General features: G+C 42.4%; 2 protein-coding genes across 4 annotated transcripts in view; one reads left to right on the top strand and one right to left on the bottom strand.

Annotated features, from left to right (window-relative positions):
- The window catches only part of PPP4R4 (protein phosphatase 4 regulatory subunit 4), an 83,413-nt gene extending 75,700 nt beyond the window's left edge, over nucleotides 1-7,713 (top strand). The window contains exons 22-25 of one of the 2 annotated variants that reach the window (XM_083501703.1): nucleotides 143-236; nucleotides 1,849-1,916; nucleotides 2,513-2,655; nucleotides 6,643-7,713. In XM_083501703.1, the coding sequence (XP_083357829.1) occupies nucleotides 143-236; nucleotides 1,849-1,916; nucleotides 2,513-2,655; nucleotides 6,643-6,651 (314 nt within the window). In that variant the 3' untranslated portion in view covers nucleotides 6,652-7,713. Of the gene's footprint in view, nucleotides 1-142; nucleotides 237-1,848; nucleotides 1,917-2,512; nucleotides 2,664-6,642 lie in introns of both variants that reach the window. The other variant, XM_083501702.1, reaches the window with a different exon arrangement.
- A 3,625-nt stretch (nucleotides 7,714-11,338) lies between these two features.
- On the bottom strand, nucleotides 11,339-20,141 carry SERPINA10 (serpin family A member 10). 2 transcript variants are annotated; one of them, XM_083513400.1, is made up of 5 exons: nucleotides 19,896-20,141; nucleotides 17,562-18,287; nucleotides 14,315-14,588; nucleotides 12,374-12,521; nucleotides 11,339-11,553 (listed from the first exon to the last, which is right to left on the bottom strand). In XM_083513400.1, the coding sequence occupies exons 2-5, from the start codon at nucleotides 18,259-18,261 to the stop codon at nucleotides 11,362-11,364; spliced, it is 1,314 nt and encodes a 437-aa protein (XP_083369526.1). In that variant the 5' UTR covers nucleotides 18,262-18,287; nucleotides 19,896-20,141; the 3' UTR covers nucleotides 11,339-11,361. The 2 variants fall into 2 exon arrangements, with proteins under 2 accessions (XP_083369526.1, XP_083369525.1); XM_083513399.1 differs by having other exon boundaries at nucleotides 17,562-18,283; nucleotides 19,896-19,970.
- Nucleotides 20,142-25,291: the final 5,150 nt, after the last annotated feature.

Raw genomic sequence — 25,291 nt, 5'->3', positions numbered from 1 at the left:
CTGATTGCCAGAACTCCATCATGCTTTTCTAGGTCTCTGTTCCAATTGTTTTTCCCTGCAGCGTGAATCCTCCTATTCTTGCCAGCAAATTATGTAATAAGCCCACAATAAATTGCGTTGGGTTTTTTTAATTGTCCCCTAGGCAAAGAAGTGAAAAAGTCAAAATTGGTTCGAAGCCAGTCTTTCAGTAGTCAAGCCTTGCACTCAAAATATGGAAACATAGACAAGTGTCCCAGGTATGTAATATTTATTTTTTCTATGTGTCTGTGATAGAGATGGCAATCCTATAGACCACTTTGGTTGTTCTTTATGAAAACGTACTTATCTTTCTCTAGTTGTATACTAATAGCATGGTGTTATTCTTTAGTTGATTTCTAGAGAAATGATGGGCAGTTAGGGATAGATGGATCAGATAATTTCCATTCTGCATTAGCTTGGCTAGCAGTCTATTCTTTCCCAGTTTTTGCAGTTTTTTTAAAAAGCACATCTAAACTATTATTGCTTTATATGCATTTTTCCGAATATGCATTTTGTGTGCCTCTTGTCTCAAAAAGAAACATTTTGTGCATATGTTTGATCAAAAACCACACTGCAAAATTTGGAGAAGTGTGTAACCAATTGAAAGTTTCATTCCAATCCCCATGTAACTTCACATTGATTTCTCCTCCATCTGCAAGAACAGTGATAAACTGTAATGATACAGTGGTCATTTAGCAGAACCAGTCAGGGATGAAAGTTACAGCCTGTTCTGGATGGAGTAGCACTTCTACTGACCAGGTTGGACTGCTGGAGTCAGTTTTACAGGACTGCCTTTGCAAAGGTTCAGTTAGTATACCATTTGCACCCTTACCTCACATGCCCTAGTTCTCAGTCAGTAGAACATAAGCCTCATAATATGTGGGTGGTGGGTTTGAGCGCTACATTGGGGAAAGATTCCTGCATTGCAGGGGCTTGGACTAGATGATCCTTGTGGTCCCTTCCAACTCTACAATTCTAAGATTCCGTGCTATCTAGATGAGATGATTGGATCATCCCTCTGTGTGAGGCTGCCCTTAAAGAGTGTTCAGAAGCTTTAGCTGGTACAGAATGTGGCAGCTAGAATCACAACTGGGCCTTGCCATCTTTATTAGTTACCAATACATTTATGGGCACAAATTGAAGGTTCTGGTCACTATGTATAAAGTCCATACCTGAAGGATTGTTTTCTTTCATGTGAAGCTGCCCACCTATCGTGTCCATCATTGGAGGACATATTCCATACCTGTCAGTTACCAGCATTCTGATTGGCTGGGATGCAGGACAGGTCCTTCTCTGTAGTGGCATCCAGGTTGCAGAATTATCTTACCTTTAAGGCTCAGCACCAGTAGCCTCAGTCTTGATATTTATGGACCATTAGGATATTCTTGCACTGTTATTTTTTTATTGCAGTTGTTTTTTTGTCTCTGCTGTATTTTGTGACCCATTAATTTGGTTCTCCCCTCCTTTAAAGCCTTTGTATTAGTAACGTATTATAGATTGTTTTAGTTTCTGATGTGAGCTTCCGTGAAGATTTTTGAACTGAAAGGCAGGATACAAATGTTTTGTAATAAATACATAATAGAGGTCCTGGTGTCACCCTTCGTTGCTACAAATTCACCAGGCACATTTGGGGGAAGAGGAAAGGAAAGGTGGAGGGAGGGTAGAAGTGCCTAGAATGGGATTTTAAATCATGCAAGTTCTTTTCCATTTGGGAAGGGAAATTATTTGTTATTTACCTGGGCCCATTCTGAAATGCGAGGGAGGGGGCCTGCCCATGACTAATGATGGTTATTCTTTATAACATCATCACATATTTTTCTACCCCTTCAGCAAAAGTTCTTCAACAGGATATACTTCAGTCTCAGCAGTAGGAAAAGGTTCTATGTTCTCCTTTTCAGGTAAGCAGCTTGGTAACTTTTTGGGGTTCAGGGGGGAATGTGTTTATTAGAATTCTTTTATTAGTTTCCCCTTGTGCTCAAAGACATTTGGCGCCCATTGTCCTTAGTGCTGGCCAGACTGAAATAAATAGACAAGCAGCAGGTCTAATATGTAGAATAAGAGAGCAAGAAGAACAGGTATTTAAAGAGGAGTGGAAAAATTTTGTTGAGTATATTGAAAATAATTGTGCACAGTTGAAAACACGGGCAATATTAAAGTTAATTCAACAGTATAACATATATTGAAGTGATGTAAGATAGGAGAACAGAATTAGATGGATACACTAAAATATGCAGGAATGGTGAATAAGTTAAATGAAGCTTGGAAGGGGAGGGAGGGAAGTCAAAGAAGGTATGGTATAATAAAAGATTATTTGAAATGTAAAATATTTGAAAATTCAATAAAAAATTTTTTTAAGAAATGAAATAAATAAACAAGCACACATGATCTTTATAAACATTATGTACAAGCAGCTAACAAAATCACAGCTCTGGTAGCAACAGCTGCACCCACATACTGCCAATTACTGTGTTAACATTTCCTCCTTGTCTTTCAGATGATTCCTTCCGTACTCGCTCTAGCAACCCCAGTGGGACTGCTGCGTTCTCCTCTGCGTCCACCTTACCATCTTCCTCTCGTAATACAAGTAATTCAGTTGATCAGAAGAGCAACGGGAGTAAAGAAAGCCATTCGCGGAAGGTTAGCTTGTAAGTGATCGACTAAAGTTAGGGCACAATTTTAAGGCTATGCAGCCATAAAGTGAAAGGCTAATTTTCCATCCTTGAATTTTTAGTTAATTAGCTTTTATGATGAGAAAATTCTCCATGTAGGCATTTCTGCAAGTATATGAGGAGCCTAGTTATTTAAAATTACTGCATTTACCCACAGCCTCAGGATCAGTGTGGAGCTGGTGGTTGCAGTAGATTTGCAGTTGTTGCAAATCTGTTGTATTCATTAATAGGACTGGACAAGCTAGAGCTAAATTACATAGCAAATCAGAATTGAGCCCTCTGCTCTGGTATTTGATAATTTCTTATTGGGGAGGCTGTGCCTATTCTGTTTTTTTGAAAACTATTGCTATTTATTTCTTAAGCTTCCTCTGATGGAGCGGCAAATATGTCCATTCTAAAACAATACAATCAAAACTTCAAAAAACTGTTTAAAATGTGCAACCTTCCTTCCTTATTTTACCTTATTTCCTAAAATTATTGTTTCCCAAAATGGCTCACATAAAGAGGGAGAGAGAAAGAAACAGGCCCTGCCATGAGAATTGCAAACTAACTACAAATATGGTGTTCTTGTTCCCTGGATGTAAGGAGAACTAGAATTCTGGCAGCCTGGCTAGCATGAGGGCTAGAATAATGTCTGTGCTGAAGATGTTTCTATGTATATAAGTCTATAAGGGATGGTAGGGAGAGTTCTACACTGCGAACAGTAATTTCCTCCTAACTGGTTTTCATTTTTTTGATGAGGATATTTCCTGATAATATTTTAATGCATTTTGTGTTTGTCTTATTGGATATATATTTTATTGATGTAAACTGCTTTGGGTTACTTCTTGCGGGGGTGGGGTGGGTGGGGAGGAAACTATAAGGTTTTTTTAAAATAAAAAATTCACCCTCCATGGACTGTAATAGATGATTGTGCTGAGAATTTGTAACAGAATTCTTAGTACCTTCACCACACTACAATTCCTGGGATTGTTTGGGGAAAGTCAACATAGGTTTGTCTAGTATAGCTAAACTTTGTGTGACTGCATTTGTGTGCCCCCAATATATGAATGCTGGAAGGAGGTTAACTACCTGTAGATTTATGGATCAGAGAAATGTGAGATTCTAGAAGGCACATGTGTTCAGTGTGCACACACGTGTTATTTAATCTGGTTTTGCTGGTTATGTATTATTTCCACCTGAAAATATGAGTGTTACACACGGTTGCACCCCAAGGTGTGTGTGTTTTGGTACTACTTAGCTCGGAGCATTGGGAACCCCCAGATATCTGAATCAGCCCTCTGCTATAGAAGGCCCATGAATTTCATTTGTAGCACATGGTAGAATGTGGAAGGGTTTCATCCAGCAAGTGCCTCAAACCCACAGGAGACCACACATAGGGGAGGTATTCTTCAGGGGGGCAGGAAGGAAGCACATACAAACTCATTGCTAAATGAGTTTGCGTTAAATGAGTCATCCTAGAATAGACGGCAGCCCTGAATCATAAACATGGGGATTAACAAAAGAATCTGTTCTGCTACTATTATGCTGTTATGCTGGGCTTGTTTTTATTATCCTCTGTGTGTCTGCTCATTGTGAAGGGCTTTAGAAATTTTCTCTCAACATAATAGCTTACACTTACACTCCTACATGGCAACAGATTTGAATATATATCTGGAGAGGAATCAGGTGTCCTTACTTTGTAAGATGAATCACTGCAATATGGGTTAGGGCGAGAGTGTGCGTAATAATTTACCACATGGGCATACAGTGCTGAAGTACATGGCAACATTCTAATTAATTCCAGTAATTTAACATCTGCTCCCAAAAGACAGGTATCTTTAACGAGAAGTGAGTTGTTCACGTATCAGTGATCTATAATGCTTCTTTTCATGTATACTTTAAGACACATTGCTCAGTGCTGGCTGAACACAGTGTGAGCTGGGAGGACTTGACTTCTCAGCCGAGCTCTGTTACCATCTTAAGTTTAAGGAGGGTAGTTGCTTTTAGGTCATATTTTCTCACAGTTTATGGAAACAAGTCCTTGCTTAAGACAAGATAAAGAACAGTAGTGGCAAACTACTTTGCCCCATAGACTGGGTCTGATCCCCCCCCCCAATTTGTTTTTGGCCCCAAGACCACCATCCAATTGGGTCTGCAGCCTGGCAGTAGAATCTGTGGAAAGAGCTGTAGGGGAAAATACAGAGGTCTGAGATACACATCACCCCCTGGACCACCTCTGAGGAAGAGCCCTTCCCTCAACTGAAGCAGAACAGAACAGGAGGGAGGACTTTGGCATGCTTTAACATTTCCTGAGTCCTTAGCACTTGGGAGACATAAGTACAGCCCTGAGTTCCCTTTCCTGTTTCTGATCAGCATAGAACTACAATGAAGGAGTCATTTTGCGCCCCCCCCCCGAGATTTGTCAAACAGTGAGGATAGAAAGTGAAAGGGGCGAAATTGCTCACTATAGCAAAGCCAGAGAGCAGGGCCAAAGTGTGCTGGGTGATCAAATCATCTCCTCTCCAGATTGATCAAGGAGTAGGTGATTTCCATCTATGATGGCAGTGGCATGGGTGGATAGATTTCAATAACTCTTTTCAGCCCTCGACATACAAATGCAAATCATCCCTCCTCAGTCCTCAGCTCAATCATCTGAAGAGTAGAAGGGGACAATAAGCCCTCTCCTTCCCTGATCAACACAGATCAGATGAGGAAGGCAGGTGTGTGTGTGTGTGTGTGTGTGTGTGTGTGTGTGCGCGCGCGCGTGTGTGCGTGTGTGTGCGTGTGCCTGTATGCATGCCTCCAATATGTGGTTTATGGCTAAGATCAAGTGAGCTAATGGTTAGACTTGGGTGTGCCCAGTGGAGTTGTTGACTCCCCCCCCCCTCACTAAACAAAAGAGACACAGACCTATGCTTTGCAACAAAGAGTGTTTACGAAAACCCCAGTTTCCAAATCAGTTTGATACATGTTATGATGTGCTACTTCCCCCCAGCAATGCAGAACTAGAAGTGCAGTTCTTTGGATCCCAGCCAAAGAGTTTAGAAAGTCAGTCTTAGTCGGCTGCCAAGGCATCAGCCTCTAGCTGGGAGAAACAAAGATGTAATAGCCGGTTAACCACTTGAAATGGCCCTTCCAGTTGACACTGAGCATATGCACAGGGAGGTGGAGAACAGAACATTCTTATCCCTCACCACTGCCATGCCATAGTTCCCACCGTAGACTGTATGTTGTATTCAGGGATACTTAATGGGTTTTTATGCTCTGTGGCTCCTCTTTTGAATCAGGAGAAAATGTATTGCCAAGGCACAGTTTGACTAAGGGCCCCATATGAACCAGTGTGAAATTTAGAAGCAGATTGCATCCTGCCTACTTTGAACTGTTGATCAGTTTTTAAAAACTGATGAGAAATAATACTGTGATAGCTCATATTTCTAATAAAATACACTGAATTAATAGATTTAGTCCTCTCTAGATTGTTGCCTCAAGTTGAGGCCCCAATGTGTGCCTTTGTTTAGCAAATGCGAGTTTCCACGCTCATTTCAAAGTATGGAATGGTGGAATCAATACCAAAGAATGCATTCATTGATTGATTCTCTGCATAGAAACAGATGTGCAAGTTCTTTTACGTGAGGGAGAATTCCATCTGCATTTGGGAAGCCAGACTTCTGTACACCAAAGCCTTTATGGTGGCCAAGGTGACGTTGGAGGGATGCAGGGATGGGACACAGAGACACCAAAGTTGAGGCACAGATATCATATCTTCTTGTTCTAGTCAAGGGAGGAGAATGGCTTTGGGTTTTTACCTTGCAATAAATGTGTTGAGGATCACAAAGTCCATTGGAAAGAATTTTTTAAATATGACTGTACTAAGTCAAACACACCCCCCCAATTGATATACTTAAAAGCAGTCCTGCTTTATTCTGTTCCAATCTGACTTGTGTGATTTGGGTTCTTTTGTTTTTGCCTGAAGGAAAAATAGGAAGTCAAACTCCTAGAGCTGGTGAAAAAAAGGATGCACACCAAAGACCACTGGAGGCAACGTGGATAAAGGATTGGCAGGAGTTGGAGTAAAATCTTGAACAATAAGGACCAGAGAGGAGAGACTGACTGCATCTCACAATGTTAACATCTTTTGTCAGTTAAATAAATTCCTATGTTGTAAAATATCTTCATAGAAATAATGTAATATGTGCAGAATTCCAATGTTGTAAGTGAAGTGTTTAATTCAATGTTACTTTAGCAATGTGCTTAAAAACTGCTGCAGCTAAAGAGACAGGGTTTTACCTCCCCTTCCTCCCTCTCAATTATGCCTTTTAATAGTTCAGGTTCTTCAAATTGGAATACAAGTGCCCCCTACTTTAAAATATACTTATTTATGAGTGTAGGGCTCCTACTATATATTTGCTATGGAAATAGGACCATATAGGTGAAATTGCTCTGCATATAGGAATAACCGACCAAGTAACATCTTATCTCTGAAAAAAAGCTTTAGTATTGAACCTGGAAGCATGGACAAAGAAATATTGAGTAGTCATTTACAATACAGTTGTGCTATAATTTTAAGTAAGATTGCTTACCTGGTGTATACAAATTCTCAAGAGGGTTTTCCTTTCACCTTTTAATAAGAACAAATACCTCCAAAAATGCATATAAATGATTATTCATGAGTTTCATATCTCAGTTTCGTTGTATAAATACTTTGTTTTAACTTCTAGTATTTCAGGTTGTAGTTTCTCTTTATCCAACACTTTAGAAATAATGCAATCTAGTTTTTAATTAGTTGTTATTTCAAGCTATCATGCTTTTAGCTATGTCAACGGCATTTTGTTTGTATTCCTCCTAACATTTCTATCAAAATTTGCCTGCAACATGCAGTTCTATTTAAAAAGTTCTATTTATGCCAATACTTGAGAGAGACTGTATGAAGCTATTGTCAGCTTCTCTATTTCAGAAATGCAATCAGCAAAACTATATTGATATCAGAAATCTGTTTTTTAAAATATATTGGTGTATGATAAAGATAATCTAATTTGTGAATGAATATGTGTGTGGTTACTTTTTACAATGTGGAATAATGAATGCTTTACGCACAATAAAACGTAGGATATGAAAGTACTTGCATGTTTTGGGTGGGAGAGATCTAATTTTTGCAATTAAGAAGTGCAGTTGAGACATAAAGACATGGATCCTATGTTCACTATACCAGCAGCTCTGGCTCCAGGCCTAACACTAGTGTAATATTTTACATTTCTATAGCCAAAGGCTGATATAGAACTAGGGATGGGTTAGTTTCGGTTTCTCTTATTTTTCCACTCTTGAGTTCAGTTTTCCACATAAGTTTCTTGATTGATTTATTTTCAAGTTTTCATCGAGGTTCATCAGCATTTTAGAGCAAATTTCTCCCAGTACACACATTTTTGTGTACAATCTTGCCCAATACAATTCTTTCCCCAGAACGGTTTCCCCTAATATAATGCACTTTTGTAGGATTTTCATTAATATATTTTCATTAACAATTTAAACTTCACCACCGTATATGCATTTCTGTACTTGTTATCGGGCTGGAAAACTGCACCGCACAATATGGTTGAATTGCAAACCAGTGCCTTTGGCTTTCCCAATGTGGCTAGCAAGAGGAAGTCCGGGTCACAGAGTCCTGCGGTGTGACCACTCCCTTCACACACAATAGTCATGATCCTTGCCCATAACTTATTGATATGCGTATAAGAAAATCTTTTGGCAAGAAATATAGATGGGAGCCACATGGATAAGGTAGAAGATGCTGCACCAGCAGGGCGACACAGGGCCAGTCCATGAAATGCCCAATGGATGCAATGGATTTAAGATTCACCCTGGGAAGTTGCAACTGTGGCTTCTACAGGGCAAAGGACACCTTAGTGGTTTGGGTGATGACAGTAATTTTAGATGGGGAAAGGAAGGTGTATGGAGATAAACCCCAATCTAGCTGGTTCTCAAATCGCTCAGCTAGTTAGAGCGTGGTGCTGATAGTACCAAGGTTGCAGATTCAATCCCTGTAAGGGACAACGGCATATTCCTGCATTGCAGGGAGTTGGACTAGATGATCCTGAGGCTCCTTTCCAACTCTGATCTATGATTCCCTCTCGGCATGCAAAAGATTGGTGCCTTGTTGGTAATATTTAAGAGTCCAAGCGCAGCAGCAGCAGCAGCACATAGGTGGGGTGGGAATGTCTTTGAACTGGCATGTAAAGACAGGAGGAATTAAAATATTTGTACCTACAGAACAGGAACTATCACTGCAAAAACCAAACATCGTGAAAATTTGGTGCAGCGTCAATACAGTCTAATACTGAAAGAGATTTCTGGGGTGTTGCAGCCCAGCTTTAGCAGGTGTGTGGTGGTCCCTATCTCCTGCCTCCCAGGTTTAAAGTGACATGAAGAGTTAACATATGCTTACTTGCAGCATATGTAGTGAACCAGCATGGCAAAGCCCCTGGACCAATAGCCTCAGGAGATTAGCCAGTTCATCCTCAGGGTGCCTTATCCTCATTTATCACATTCTACCACACCTTCCTCCCACTTATTAGGATGATGTCCCCGTCTGCTGGTTGGTTTTTCCATGCTATCCCTTCCTACCCTCCACTAAAGATGGTCAAATCTGTTGATTTCAGTTCCTCTCCGTTTCTCATTTATTCACTCTTCAGTTCATTTCTCCACATGTCCACTTCATGCAAATGCACTGGCACTTTAGTGTGCAGTTCTGCATATATCTCCTCTTATGAGTTGGGAGAGGGTCATTCTGGATGTCCCCTCTGGGTCGCTTCATATTATCGGGCTCTTGTATCTGTGAAGCTTGAACGTAAAAGGGACCGGTCAACCTAGTCCCTGTCAAGGCAATGGCTTTAGCTGGCCAGTTCACTGCTCATCAGCATCTCAAAGAATGAGCCAGGTGATGAATCTCTCCCAGAGGCGGGGTAAGCATTTCCCCACTCCCCTCATCTGGCTGGAGAGCATGTGAACCTAGGTAGAAGGACAATAGCCACAACATTTTGTGAGGGTGTTGGTGCTGACCTTCAAAGCCTTAAACGGCCTTGGCCCAGTATACCTGAAGGAGTGTCTCCACTCCCATTGTTCAGGTCCAGCTCTGAGGGCCTTCTGGCGGTTCCCTCACTGCAAGAAGGGAGGTTACAGGGAACCAGGCAGAGGGCCTTCTCAGTAGTGGTGCTCGCCCTGTGGAACGCCCTCCCATCAGATGTCAAAGACTTTTCGAAGACATCTGAAGGCAGCCCTGTTTAGGAAAGCTTTTAATGTTTTATTCTGTTCTATTATTCTGTTGGGAACCACCCAGAGTGGCTGGGGAAACCTAGCCAGATGGGCAGGGTAATAATAATAATAATAATAATAATAATAATAATAATAATAATAATAATAATAATAATAATGAGAGAGCTGGCAGGCTGGATGCTAGTGACAGAGAGACACACATTGGATTGGTGCTGGATTTTGGTGGTGCTCCCCTGGAAACCTAAAGCTGTCATTGTGTTAATGCTGTGAGCCCCTCTATCCTCTGCTCAGGTTGTGTATATGTATAAATAAAGCCAATATATCTGAAATACACCACAGTCTGCTTCATTCCAAGGCAACTGAGCCAAATAAGGGCAGGAACCCCTGGAGTGGCTGAGAGATTAGGGTGTCATGGAATGACATTTTTGCAAAGCAATTTCCCATAATATGCGTTCCTTAATGTTAACGTTCAGAAATACATGCATATGACCTTTGAACATGCATATGACTGAGAACAGCAGTGCAAATTTTGGAGAAGTGTGAATTTCGAATTTAGCTTCTGAGATCTTGCTAGTGTTCGGGTAGCAATGCAACAGGCAAGGTTCAGACCTCCATCTTTGGGATGTTTGTTTGTGTGTGTGTGTTGAACATCTGATGCATGGCCTCATCAGAAAGACATCTGTGGTGAATAACAAATGGAGAGGGGAGAGGTTCCCTGGCTGCTAACCCTTGTGAGAAAAAGCAACAACATAGCTGAACTATCAGTGTGTTTACTGAGCAGCATTAGGAGCAGAACGAGTTCTGACTGCAGTTCTTAGGCATTATTTGCATGAATGGGACAAGTGTGGTGAAAGGGGCTGTGTTTGTGGAATGTCCGCCTCATCCCCAGAGCTGCATCGCTTCTCTCACTGTCATGTTGGGATGCCTGAATCAGGGAGACAGCTTTAAACGTGGAGGCTCTCTATGTGATCTAGAACCCTGAGCATCTTGGATTCTGCACCACACAAGATGTTTCTGCATGCAGGAGAGGCTCCCTGCTCTAGCAATTATGGTCCACTGCGATGATAGTTATGGTGGAAGAGGGAGGACCCAACCCCAGGGCTAAATATGCATCCTCTCATCTCCTTTCCCCACATGGCCCCTTTCACATGAGTAAGACCTGCAAGCTCCTCGTTGCAGGTGTTGCGGAGATGCAAACAGCACCTTTAGAGGCAAAGAGCAGCTGTCTCCAATTGAACCATTTGTAGGAAGGAAAGAGGTGATCTCTTCCCCATGTGCTGTGGTCCCAAACACCAGCTTTTTTTTTTCTGGAAGAGGAAATGCAATAAACACAGTTTGAAAAGAGGCATGCTTAATGTAACATGTAGCTCAACCCATAATGGACCACTAAAAGAAGATGGACCAAATAGAAATGTGTGGCTTTTATTCACAGCTCCGTAGGGTCGATAACTCTGCCAAGGAACAGCAATGCATTTATGCTCGCTTCATAGATCATAAAAAGGAACGGCCGGTTCACACGGATGACTGGCGGCAGCGAGTATGCCATGATTTCCGACCCACTGGCAGCTACAGCTTCGGTTCCCCACTCATCCACTTCAATAGCTGCTCTTTGGAGAACCTGAGAACGTTGGATATGGATGAGGTTTCATAGTAAAGCAGCCTGCATTTCATGCGACACTGATCACCATTGGTCATGTTAACTGGAGCTGATGGGAGTTGTAGTCCAATATCTGGAGGGCGCTATGCTGGGTACCCCTCATGGGGGTCATTAGAGATTTATATGGGAACAGGACTTTGTTGAAGCAACTTCAAATAGCACAACCGTTGCCAACGTGCTTCCCTCAAGTTTGGGGGGTTGGACCACAGAAAATCTAGAGGGCATCAGGTTGGCAAAGGCTGTGATAGCAAGTTCAGAAAGGTGATTTTTGCTAGCACCATGGCAAAGAGAGAAGGTGCCAATCTTCTGCTTAAACTGCACCCTCTCTTGATCTCTCAAGGCTGCTCCACCACTGCAATTAATATAACAAAAACTTTTATGTTAATTGCAGTCATGTTGTCCCATTCCAGCAAAGGTGGTTATCCACACAACTGCAACAAGGTTCTGCACACAGATGACTCTTTGGGATTGGGTCCTGCAAAAGCGATAACACCTCAAATCCAGCACAGGAGTCTGCAAATTATTGGGTAGGTCAGAGATACGTGCACACCACCAAAGCAACCTAAGCACCATCACTTGATTGCTTTAAGATCCTAGTTTCCTTCCTCTTTTCCTGCCTCCAAATGGGTGATCAGCGTTGTCTAATCTGGCAATGCCCATCTTCTTCCCAGCGCACTGAACAAATGCTACCCAGCAGTGTGCCTGGATCTCAATGTTGGGGCTATTGTGCCTTGTGAAATGGGGTAGCATGCACTTCCGCAGGAAAAGTGGTCACACTTACCTGGGATACTTTTACATCTCTCTCATTTGTGAGGTGGCTGAGGTCTGCTTCATTGGAGAAAAGATCTTTAATTCCCAGATCTTGAAGTAATTGATGCATGTGGTATTTCTGGTCTAGCTTGAATTTTGGAAAGTAAATGTCCATTTTCCTGTAATGCAAAGAAACAATATTTGGTGATGAATGTAAGTTGAATGGAGATTGTGCATAAAAACGTCTCATTGTGCACATTGACTGGACAGCTATGAAGAATGGGCATAAATGAACATTGACAAACAGGTACGGTTGCCATATTCCCAAAAGTAAAAATCCGGACAAAGGTTGCTGAGCTTTCATTTGCAGGGGTGAGGTGTGGGGGAGTCAAAGTTGTTCAGTTGTGTGTGGTCCCCCCCCCCAATTTGTTGAGCTTTTAATGGGCTTTTCTGGGTTTGTTGAATTTTTTTTAAAAAATAAAACCCTACTTGCCCTACATCCGGGTTTCCCCAGACATTTTGCCGATTCACAGAAATCCTCCCTAGACTCCATTTTCAAGCCCGTTTCCTGGCTGTGTCTAGGGAAATCCAGACGTATGGCAGCTCTACAAGCAGGGGATTTTGTTTATTGCCCTCTCAGTCTGCATATTCTCTGAATGAACTCAGGGAATATGGAAAGCAATGAGTGTTGCTTGGTCAGTGTGCACCCCCATCGTTCTACCCGGACACTGAGGTCCAGCACCAAGGGCCTTCTGGCAGTTCCCTCACTGCGAGAAGCCAAGTTACAGGGAACCAGGCAGAGGGCCTTCTCGGTAGTGGCGCCTTCCCTGTGGAACACCCTCCCACCAGATGTCAAAGAGAACAACAACTACCAGGCTTTTAGAAGACATCTGAAGGCAGCCCTCTTTAGGGAAGCTTTTAATGTTTGATGTATCACAGTATTTTAATATTCTTTTGGAAGCCGCCCAGAGTGGCTGGGGAAGCCCAGCCAGATGGGCGGGGTATAAATTATTATTATTATTATTATTATTATTATTATTATTATTATTATTCTCTTGGAGACTGCACATTCACCATTTAATGTGTATAATATATCATCTAAAAGACTTGGTATATCCACTGATGCAGTTGACGCGCAACTTATGCACATTTAACTTGAATGAATATATATAAAAAAAGAGGAGGGCCGGGGGGAGATATCGGCAATCCCCCCCTCCACCATTGCACTCAACTTGGGAGAGCATTTGGAGGTATAAGGAGAGTGTTTGGTGGCCTTGGGAGGGTGTTCAGAAGCGCAGGAAGAGTGTTTTGACTATACATGATTTTGGCTTTATGCACTATCCCCAGAATGTAACCCCTGTGTAGGGGAGTCAACTATATCATTCATAGAATGTGGACTTTGACAAACATATAAAATCCCTTAATGTAGTTCATTTGTTCGTATAATAATAATAATAATAATAATAATAATAATAATAATAATAATTTATTTATATACCACCCTCCCCAGCTGAAGCCGGGCTCAGAGTGGCTAACAACAGTAAAATAATACAACATTCTAAAATCATTTCATTATAAAATGTTCATTTGTGATGCCGGGAGCCATGGGAAATGTAACTTCTATGGTTCCCATCATCTCTACATACTGTAGGAAGTTTGGGCCTAGATACAGGATATATATATATATATATATATATATATATATATATATATATATATATATATGTTTAATATTTTGTGTGTGTGTGTGTGTGTTTGTGTTTGTGGACCAGTGCTTGATCATTTCCCAGAAGAAGTGAAAGCAAAGAACTTGTCTTTGTGGAAAAGGTGACAAGCTCCAGGGATCCATCATAGTTAAACCCCTTTCCTTCCTTATTCAGCTACACTGCCCTCTTTCTTTCCTTCTCCTTTGAATATTCTAGCTTGCATCAATCTAGCATCTTAGCAACAAAAAGCACAACATTTCCTGTACCTGCTATTCATGGTCGTAAGCCAAGACTCCACCAGCTCATTTGTTAAATGGTCTTCAATGGACATAAAATCAGCACCCTTCTCAGGTATGACGACTAGCATGTGTGCGCTCCCTTTGTATGGCAGCTTCAGCACGACACAGCTCAAGCTCTTATCGTACATGATGGCAACCCTCTCTGTCTTGGACATCATCGGCACTTGGACATTCCTGTAATTGTCAATATAGAAGGTGGCCAGTTCTGTGTGCTTGGGAGGAAACGGGTGTAGCCAGTTGCCTGAGAATAGACACAGAAAAACAACCATTTATTCTATAATGCTGACATAATCCACATCAGCTGCAGGAAACTTCAGGGACAATCCGGACAAAGCCAAGTCCCCATTGATTGCCATTTCAGCATGTGCTTAACCCTTCTGCTGAAATGAATGGGACTTCAAAGCATGTAACTTTGGATGGTTGATCACTGCTTTTCTAATACAGTTCCTGGTGTATAGCCCTCAAAGGCAGCTCCTTCCCAAGCCATGCCTCTGTTGGCCATACTTCATACAGATTTTTGTCGTGATGAAAGGTGTGCTTGAAGTGTGATGATGCCTCAGGCTTCTATGTGGGGAGTATGGAGATGGGGTTTGTGTGTGCATGTGCAGGAACTAGCTTATTGTACAAAAATACAGTTTACATTCATTGCTGTTCCCACTTTTGCCTCTGGTCCTGCCTGGAAAATTGCCCAGAAGGAAATGTGGCTTTTGGGTTATCATAACACCTTCAAAAGTCTCTTGTTTGTCCCCACCCTGAACAGTTGGCTAGATAGCTCAGTTGATTAGAGCATGGTGCTGATAAGTTGTAGGTTTGATCCCCAGAAGGGACAACTGCATCTTGGTTGGACTGGGTATCCACAGGGTCCCTTCCGATTCTATGATTCTATGACATCTTTTTCTCCCCACTCCACATAATTTCTCTTCTTCTCTATGAGTCACCTTTTAGACCTCCCAGGCTTGCCCTTTCAATCACAGAAGGGGTGCCATCCTGCATACTTGTAGGTTGCTTAAAGCCCACCGAAGCCAATGGAGCTTCTGTAGCCTCCCTGCACTCAAGATAGCTCTATCTTCTTTTTCTCTCATCAGCACACTTTATCGCAACTCAACAATTAGTGAAGGAGTGAAAAATCAGAACAGGAGCTAAAAATATAGAAGAGAGAAATTAGGGGATATTTAATTGCAGTGTCTTTTTGGTTGCCATGGAGCCCTTTGAAAATATTCCTGACAAGCAACACCCAGTGGCTGGAAACATTCCTTGCAGTCTTTTTCTCCACTTATTAAAAGGGTTGACAGAAATTGAGGGAGGACGCAGATGGCCTTGATTTTTGCCAATGTGCGAAATTCTGCAATAGCAAAGAAGACCCACGTGGGTCCGCATCTATATGACAGCCCAAGAGATGTGCTGATGACCACCAACCTGGATGACTTTGAAAGAGGATTAGGACAAATTCATGGAGGAGAAAGGCTCCCAATGGCTACAAGGCATGATGGCGATGTTCTACCTCATGGTTGGAGCCACTGCACTTCTGAATGACAATTGCTGGGAATCACAATTGAGAAGAGTGATATTGGTACCTGGCTGGTCACTGGATGCTGAACTAGACGAGCCTTTGGAATGACTCAAGAGGACTTTTTTTTTTATGTTCCTAACAAAACACAGTGCCAGACCCACTGGTTTCCTCTCTGAAAGACATGTAAGTTCATGGCCCCCACTTGATCTTGTGGGAGAAAACTCCTTAGTATCTTCAAGCAGCACATCTTTAAACTTTGAATTCACTCCCACAAGAGACAGTGACAGCTGCCAACTTGTATGGCTTTAAAAGAGGATTAGAGACATTCATGTAGGATACGGCTATTAATAGCTACCAGTCTTGATGGCTATATTCTGCCTTCACTGTATGCCTGTGAATACCACTTGCAGGGAATTGCATCTGGTGTTGCACTCACATCCTGCTTGCAGGCTTCCCATTGGCCTCTGGCCACTGTGAGACCAGAATGCTGTATTTAGATGGGCCATGGGCCTGATCCTGCAGGGCTCTTCTCGTATTTTTATGTTATGTTCTTATGAGAGGACCAGCTCCTACATTGAAAGCTGCAGGGAGAGCTGCAATGGACATGTACACGTTTTAAGAATCCTATTTTCACTTCCTGAAAGTCATTGAATACGTGGGAGGAGAGAGCTCCTTTTACAACTTCCACCTTCTGCATGGAGGTCAGGGGCAGATTGCAAGCAGAACACAACTTCACCCTGAGTGTGGTTCGAAGGTTCACATAGCTACACTACATTGGTGAGAGGTGACTGGTCACTCCTGTTTTATAGATTTGGTTACAGTGGTACCTCTGGATACTAAAGGGATCCGTTCCGGATCCCCGTTAGCATCCTGAAGTGAATGTAACCCACGCCTGTGTGGGTCGCGATTCGCCGCTTCCGCACATGCACGTGAAGTCATTTTGACCGTCTGCGCATGCGTGAGCGGCAAATTCCGGAAGTAACGCGTTCTGCTACTTCTGAGTCACCGTGGATTGCAACCCGAAAGCGCTCAACCCGAAGCATATTTAACCCGAGGTATGACTGTACTGCTTTTGGGGGCAATTATGGCAACAATGCTAGCATCAGATACCTAGATTTCTCTGGAATAGCCCTAGTCTAGGGATGGACAGCTGGTCCCTAGAACCCCTTAACGAGAAGCACCTGACCCTTCAGGTGCCAATAAAGGAACAAGAGAAATGAGAGAAAAGGAATTAATGTGGTGATAAGACTCGCATGCTCTCCAACATTTCTCCAGTGAAAGTAGAAATGTTGAGTGCTATTTTTCTAGAAAAGGAAGGGCTGGAACTCACCATGAACACCTCCCTCATTCTCTTAGAATGGCAATGACGCCCACCTAAGAGGGGCCGGAACTGAGTTCTGGTGAGTTCCAGCTGAAAAAAAGCCCTGGGGACATCCTATTCCATACCCTCCAACATTTCTCCGATGAAAATAGGTGTGTCCTAAGGAAAAGCAGGACATTGTGGGATCACCAGGATGGCTTCTGTAAATTCGGGACAGTCCCTGGAAAATAGGCACACTTGGAGGGTCTGGTCTTGCTGGTAATGTAGATTGGCAGGCAGAAAGACTCTTCCATAAACCTAGCTGTTAACCACAGCTTTGTTCACCTCTCTTAAGAAACGAAACAAAAAACAGCAAAGATATCTGTGATCACAATAATCGTTACCTTTAAAGAGAATGCAGTTCACCAGGATGATTCTAGCCTGGTGATCGACTTCATCAAACAAGCTAGGGATTTTCCCTCTAGTCTTTTGTTTCACATGTTGGTTGATGGAGTTCTTGGCATGAGTAGAGTTGCGGAAATCAACCGTCAGAAACTCCATATCGAAGTATCGCTTGGACAAGTTGCGGAAGACGTCCTTGATCTGGAAGCCTTTCTGGACGAAAGAGAAGCTGTCCTGCAAAAGAGTGAACTCCTTGTTCTTGGCGAGGCTGACACTTAGCTGCTGGAACAAAGATGGCAGCCGGTTCTCTTTGTCATCCAGAAGGTGGAGGTTTAGAGCCTGAAGCATTTGGTGGCGTGTCTCCCCTTCAGAAGCCAGCAAGAAGGCTGCCAAAGCGAAGGACAAGGACACTGGGGAAAAGAACACATTGTTGTCATGCTTCAGCGCTATTTTTCTGTAGAGTTTAAATCCAAAATTGGTGTTCTTTTCTGTGAAGTTGCGCATGGAGGACTCCGGCACAAACTCTTCCCCAGATGGATCTGGCACAGTATTATATAGGGATAGTTTATCAGTGTCATTGAAAGGCCAGAGGTTCAGGATGATACTCTGCTCTGTCTCCACCCCTGAAGCACCAGCTGTTTCATTCGATAAGCCCATGCCAGCCCACAGTTCAAGTAAGACAAGAAAAAAGGCAGATTTCATGTTGGAGTACAGCAATGAACTTCTTTCTGGTGAATAAAGTGAAAATAGGTTAGAGAAATGGATGAAGATGCTTTATTTTTGCAGTCCCAGAATTTTTGATCCCAGAATGTCCTGCTTTTCCTTAGGACACCCCTATTTTCATCAGAGAAACATTGGAGGGTATGCAGTTATGCAATGCCTGAGCCAAGGAGATTAATAACTAATGTATATAATCTTTAGAAGACATCTGAAGGCTGTCCTGTAGAGTGAGGTTTGGAATGTTTAATGTTTTATTATGTTTTTATATACATACATTGGAAACTGCTCAAAGTGCCTGGGTCAATTCAGTCAGATGGGCAGGGTATAACAACAACAACAACAACAACAACAACAACAACAACTGAATAGGACATCCCTATTTTCATCAGAGAAATGTTGGAGGGTATATTTATCCCATGCATCATACTCATATCTAATATTTTCTCCAAAATTGGCTTCCTTAACCTGGGGTTCCCAGATATTGGTGGACTCCAGCTCCCACCAGCCTTGCCCATTGGCCATGCTAACTGGGAATGATGGAAGTTGGAGGCATCCAAATTCGGAAAAGGCTCCTCTAAGGCAGAATTCACATTATAAATTTACAGCACATTCCCAGCCCAAGAATCCTGGGAACTGTAGTTTACCCACCACAGAGCTACAATTCCCAGCACATTTAACAAACTGTGTATGGTATCTACACAGCCTAAGATTAAATAGGCTCCCCCCTCCCCATTTTATCCTTGCAGCCACCCAAGCCACTTGCCAAGTTTAATTCTCCTCTTCAATACTTAGTGACTAAGTTTTTAAATCTTAGTTTGAGGCTGAACAATGTGAATGCGAATGGAAAGACCCCTGCAGTGTCATTCCCAAATAGGTATAACAATGACATTCTGATTAGATGAAAAATTAAAAATGGGGTGTTCTAGGAGTGGGCTTTGGAATATACACAAACTGTTTTAGAGTTGCATTCAAAATAATGTGGGTTAGAAAGCAGGGTCTCCCTCCTTCAAGGCTCCCAGAGGAAGAAGGAGATGTGTGAATGCAGAATAAGAAAAGAGCTTGGTTTTAAATATTGCTTAGCTTGAATGTAAACAACACAGCCTTAGGGATACCAGTCTGAGAACGTTTTAAAGAGTCACATGGCAAGCATTAAGAAAGCATTGCCTGAGACCCTGGAGAGCTGCTGCCAAAGTAGACAGTACTGGGCTAGGTGGACAAATAGCCTAACCTGGTATATAGCAGCTTCCTATTTTTGGTACAGCTATTCCAAGCAAATGGTGCAGTTCCATAGTTGCTTGTAATGTAAGGCATTAATCCCAAACATTTTAAGGATTTACCAATGAAATGCCACCACTGTAGATGCATCTTCTTATAGGGATTACTTTTGGAACAACAAAAAAGTTCAAAAATACAGAGGAGAATCCCTGTGGAGCTATTCACATCGCCCCTTAAGAGTAGTAAGGCATTCAAAAGTAGGAGATACATTTTGAACTGCCCGAAAACACACACAAACCCTCAGTGTTTAAAATACAGCAGTGAATTAACTAGTGACCACTTTCAATTGACCTCCCTTCCATTATATCCTTTTAAAATGAATTTAGTTTTGCAAATCTTACCAACGGGACAGCTTCTCTCTTACTTTTCTGACTCCCGTGCAAATCAAGTTGCAATGTTATTATTCCAAATGAGTGAGATCCTGAGGTAAATATTTGCCGTTCCAAAGTGTAGCTTCATACTTTTGTCTGTTGCAAATTAACTAAAGGACAAACAGGACATATGACTTCCAGAGAAGGACTAAGTGCTGCAGTGCCAGGCAGGTTCCAGTAAGCGGCATGTGGAGTTAAAAGAACAGCAGCATGAAAGGGCTTTCAAGAAGTTTAACACAAACACTTCTGAAAGGCAACACCAAAGTCGGTTTCCTGTCCACATACTTGGAAGAACAGCGTAGTTTTGGTGGGTATTAAGCACTGGTTCTCAAGGACATGCACCTCAGAGCTTTGAAAGAACACTTTCCCCTCAGCTGGCTTCCCTTTCACAAACAATCTTGGGGTATTATTATTGTTATTACTAGGCATTTTGAAATGCTTATTGTAAATTATTATTATTATTGGGCATTTTAAATGTTTATCATAAAACTGAAAACTATCTTAAAATGCTGTGGGAGCAAGAAAGTCAGGAACAGCAAGATCTAATCTCATAGGCTTGGGCCCACTACAATGCATCCATGCCTTCTAGTAGTTATGAGCCATGGGGGACCGTCAAAGGAGACTCCCCCAAAGATCTCAGTGGTTTGGCCAGGATATAAAGAACCAGGTGGTCCTGGAACCATGTTGTTAAGGGCTTCATAAGAACCTTGAAATGACCCTGTAGCAAAAGGGAAGCCAATCCAAGCATCGAAGCATCAGACCTATGTGCTGGCAATGGTCTTCTGAAAGAGCACTAATGAAGTAGAGTGTGACCTAAGTTGCATTACCCATAATCACTGTAATGGGGACCTTCCTCAGCCGGAGCCCAGAGAGAAAGAGCAGACTAGTGTGCCTATCTCAGTAGCACTGAGCTCACCTTTCCTTACTCCCCACTGTGTCCAGGCTACCTTGGGGACCACCTGAACCCTTGAATGCCAGCTTGACCACTGAGATTATCTGTAGGAGCATTGCTGGTTGCCCCACGTTGGTGAGGCTCATTTGACATCAACACAAAACCGAGCCTTCTGTGTTAATGGCCCGTTCTGCCAATAGAGATTCAGCAGGTGCCTTCTCCACTAAAGTTCTTCATCACCATCGTCTGAACAGCCTCTGTGTGGCGGGACCAGGATGATAAAATCGAACTGGAGTCTTTAGAAAAGTTAGGCCTTGAACCCAGTTACAAGATTAACAATAGGCATTAGAGTACATCAGCTGCAGCCTTTTACAAGAGGGAGGGGGGCTCATACTCAAAAGTATGGCGGCAATAAGCTTTAAGATTAAACACCATTTCATTTTAAAAATATGTATCTTTTGAAAACAGCTGGATATGCCATTTTAAATGGCTTGATTTATGCCTCGTTTCTAGGCTTACTCAGTTTCTAGGGAAACTGAAGTTCCACGGTTACTAAAATTGCACTGAGTTCAATTGTACCCTGCAGTTTCTTTTAAAAGCATGCATTCAAATACACAGGCCACTGCTGTGCAATATTGAACTTTACTAAAATGAGCTGGACAAAACAATTTTTTGAAAGCCTTATATAATCTGCTAGGGATAGAAGCATCTTCAGAAGCATTTGGATGAAGACCACATAATTCTTGGATGGCAGCCATCCATCAAACAAACATTATTGCACCATTTCCCAGAACCTGCAAATCTTGCAAAATGAACAATGAACAGGTGAAAACAGAATGAGAGAGAGTGTGTGAAAATTACTAACAAAGACATAATTCGTTTAGAGCAACAAGAAATGCTGCACAAGACTTTTTGCATTAGGCCAAAGTAGGAGAAATCTTGTCATAGTCTTTGGGAATAATTTCATGCACTCTTGCTAGCACTGCTAGTATTTCTGGCCAATTTGCCTTCATGATATTCTATTCAAAAGTAAAGACCTCCTTATTAAACAAATTCCAGAAAATGGTGCAAGGGCCCTTGACAAAACATTTGTCATCCGATAATTGTGTTCTGTTCCTTCAACGTGTGGTGAACTCGAAAAAAGAATTTTTATTGCACATTGCAAAAGTTGCAACAAATGTGCCTGTCTGGATTATGTCTCAGATTAGTATTTGATGGGAGCATAAAAATGTGGGGTGGTTCCATCAGTCAATATGTAGTTCACAAGCTCTTAAAAATATTTGGGAAAGAACATAGAAAACCCTACTCAGTGATGACATAATAAATAAATAAATAAATAATATTTGCAATTGCAAAAAATAAAGATGCCATTTAGAGGTTCTTGTAATCTGTATGGTGGGCTGGACTTTTGCAAGCTACAGGTGAGAACCTCACACATCATAGCATATGCAAAGGATGCCATTGAATATTCAGGATGGTTCAGGCACAGAATGATGATTTAAGTTGTGACCAGGAAGAAGATGACCCCACCAAGTACAAAATGTAGAGATCATAGCCCTCAGGAGTTTGCCACAAAACAACCCTTCGCCTCATTATAGTCTGCCCACGAACTGTCTCGACAGAGTGGTGCATGCTCTAGTTATCTCCCGCTTGGACTACAGCAATGTGCTCTACATGGGGCTACCTTTGAAGGTGACCTGGAAACTACAACTAATCCAGAATGTGGCAGCTAGACTGGTGACTGGGAGCGGCCACCGAGACCACATAACACCGGTCCTGAAAGACCTACATTGGCTTCCAGTACATTTCCAAGCACAATTCAAAGTGTTGGTGCTGACCTTTAAAGCCCCAAACAGCTTCAGCTCAGTATATCTGAAGGAGCGTCTCCACCCCCATCGTTGAGCCCAGACTCCGAGGGCCTTCAGGTGGTTCCCTCACTGTGAGAAGCGAACTTACAGAGAACCTTCTCAGTAGTGGCGCCCGCCCTGTGGAACGCCCTCCCATCCGAAAGGAAATAAACAACTATCTGACTTTTAGAAGACATCTGAAGGCAGCCCTGTTTAGGGAAGTTTTTAATGTTTGATGCTTTATCGTATTTTAAATATTTTGTTGGAAGCTGCCCAGAGTGGCTGGGGAAACCCAGCCAGATGGGCAGCGTATCAATCAATCAATCATCATCATCATTATCATCTAACGTTAAGGCTTAGCTCCTTAGCATCCTTTCAGTTATTGGAAGAGAAACGCAGTCAGCTTTTGTTCAGATCCAGCTGGCACCACTAGATGTCATGGCAGTCCTTTTCGATCGGAAGGAAGAAGTAGTGGAATCAGTTTGATTACATCCCTTTCTATGGCTGGAAACAGATGGTGCTTCTGCACTCCCAAGTCTTAAAGTATATACAGATCTTACTTTGTTGGAGTGGCTTAGGATGGAGCCACACAGCAATTATAATGCAGCAGAAATGTAAAAAATTGAGTCTATGAGAAGAAAACACCGAGACTTTGAAGCTTAGATGACTTAAATTCAGGTGGCTCTTCGTAAACCGCTTTGAGGTTTATTTCTTTTTCTAATCAAGCAGTGTATAATTTTAACAAATAAAACAATGGCTTTAATAAACCTCCATTTTCAGAGGCAATATATCACTGAATACCAGTTGCTGAGAAGCCATAGCAGTGGAGGGCTATGAGGAATCTAAGAAGCGCCTTCCTGGATCAGAGCATAGGCCCAACTGGTCCAAGCATCCTGTTAACCCCCCCCCCCCCAAAAAAAAACTTCAAAAAATTACCACAAATCATTTTATGAATATAGGCATGTGCCTTCATGCACCTAAAATGTCTTCCTTCTGAGGTAAAGTGGCTCTCTGCAAGGCTAGCTAGATGATTTACCAATGAGATAAAGCAGAACAAATAATGGCGAAATGTTGTGAGCCCACTCAGCCATCTTCCTTGAGTTGCAAAATACTTAGCGACTGAGTTACAGGATTGCAGGGGGGGGGGGTGATGGCCTCACTCACTAAAACTCAGATATAGCATCTGAGAGGCTCCAACTGACTTGCGTTAAGGGAAGAATGAATGCCTGGTGCAGAAAATCCTGTAAAACCGGCCTCATCTATTATGCTCTGAAATTTCTGTTTGAAATTTCCACCCTGGCACACAGCCCAGCTGCCAAAAAGAAGAAGGGCAGTCTAGCTGGGAGCAGGCGGAGGTGACTTCTTCAACTTCCTCACTCTAGGAAATATCTACGCAGTAATCTTTGGCAGTGCTAAAATTAGTACTTCGGCAGTTTTCATTGCGTTCATTTGACACCCCCCTGCAATTTTCACAAATGTAAAAGAGAAGTTCTTTTACATTTTAGTCATGCCTTAATATATTTACCAACCCCTTTATGTGTTGACAAAGAAGCAAGTTGTGCTGAGCTCAGAGGGGCTTACATACCCCTGGGATAGTTCAGTTGGTAGGGCATGAGACACTTAATCTCAGAGTTGTGGGTTCGAGCCCCACATTGGGCAAAAAAGGTTCCTGTGTTGCAGGAGGTTGGACTAGATGATCCTTGTGGTTCCTCCCATCTCAGCAGTAAGTGGAAATAGGAATGCAGCCCTGGAATCCTGGGGAAATTATGTTGCTCTGAGGTATTGTGGGTAGTCAAAATGGTCAGTTGTTTCCCAGCCACAGCTAGTGGATAAGTCCACATTAGGGCTGGGTGATATATTGATATATCATCCCAAACTGGTTTGAAGTCCATACTGTGATATCGGTTTCATAATTTTTGTCCTGACAATATATTGTGAATCAAATCGTGGTCTGTGTGTGAGCGTGCTATGCAAAAATCACGATGTGGAGGAAATGGTGAAGTCAGTCGATGCCTCTACATAGCTCCATTCTTATTTCAGACATTGTAATATATAATGGGAAATGAGGAGGAGGGGGCAGAAGCAGAGAGGCAGCTGGCTGACATGGTGTTATTAGAAAGCATCCCTCCAGCTCCCAGAACCCGGCGAGCCTTAAAAGTAGGAGAACAAGGAGCTCAAAGGCAGAGGGCACATAGCAGCACCCGAATGAGGAAGTGGGAGAGACGAGGGTGGAGATTCACTCAGGACAATGCCATTATCCAAGAGGATGGGTTCTATAGCCTCTCTCTGTAAATATTGAAATGAAAAAGGATGATAAGAAACCTTTTCTTGTCTTTATACTTTCCTGGGCAACCAGCCAGGAGCCACTGGCAGCATCCTGACATGAGCCCTACTGTTTGCCTCTGCATAGTTCCTTCCTTATTTCAGACATTGTGATCTATCGGTCTAAACCACTGAGCCTCTTGGACTTGCCGATCAAATGGTTGGCGGTTCGAATCCCTGCAACAGGGTAAGCTCCCGTTGCTCTGTCCCAGCTCCTGCCAACCTAGTAGTTTGAAAGCATGCCAGTGCAAGTAGATAAATGGGTACCGCTGCGACGGGAAGGTAAACGGCATTTCTGTGCACTC

This window comes from Podarcis liolepis (assembly GCF_965112155.1).
Source record: "Podarcis liolepis genome assembly, chromosome: 1".
Classification (NCBI taxonomy): domain Eukaryota; kingdom Metazoa; phylum Chordata; class Lepidosauria; order Squamata; family Lacertidae; genus Podarcis; species Podarcis liolepis.
Note: the sequence above shows the minus strand (reverse complement) of the source record. Positions and strands in the feature narration are given on the sequence as shown.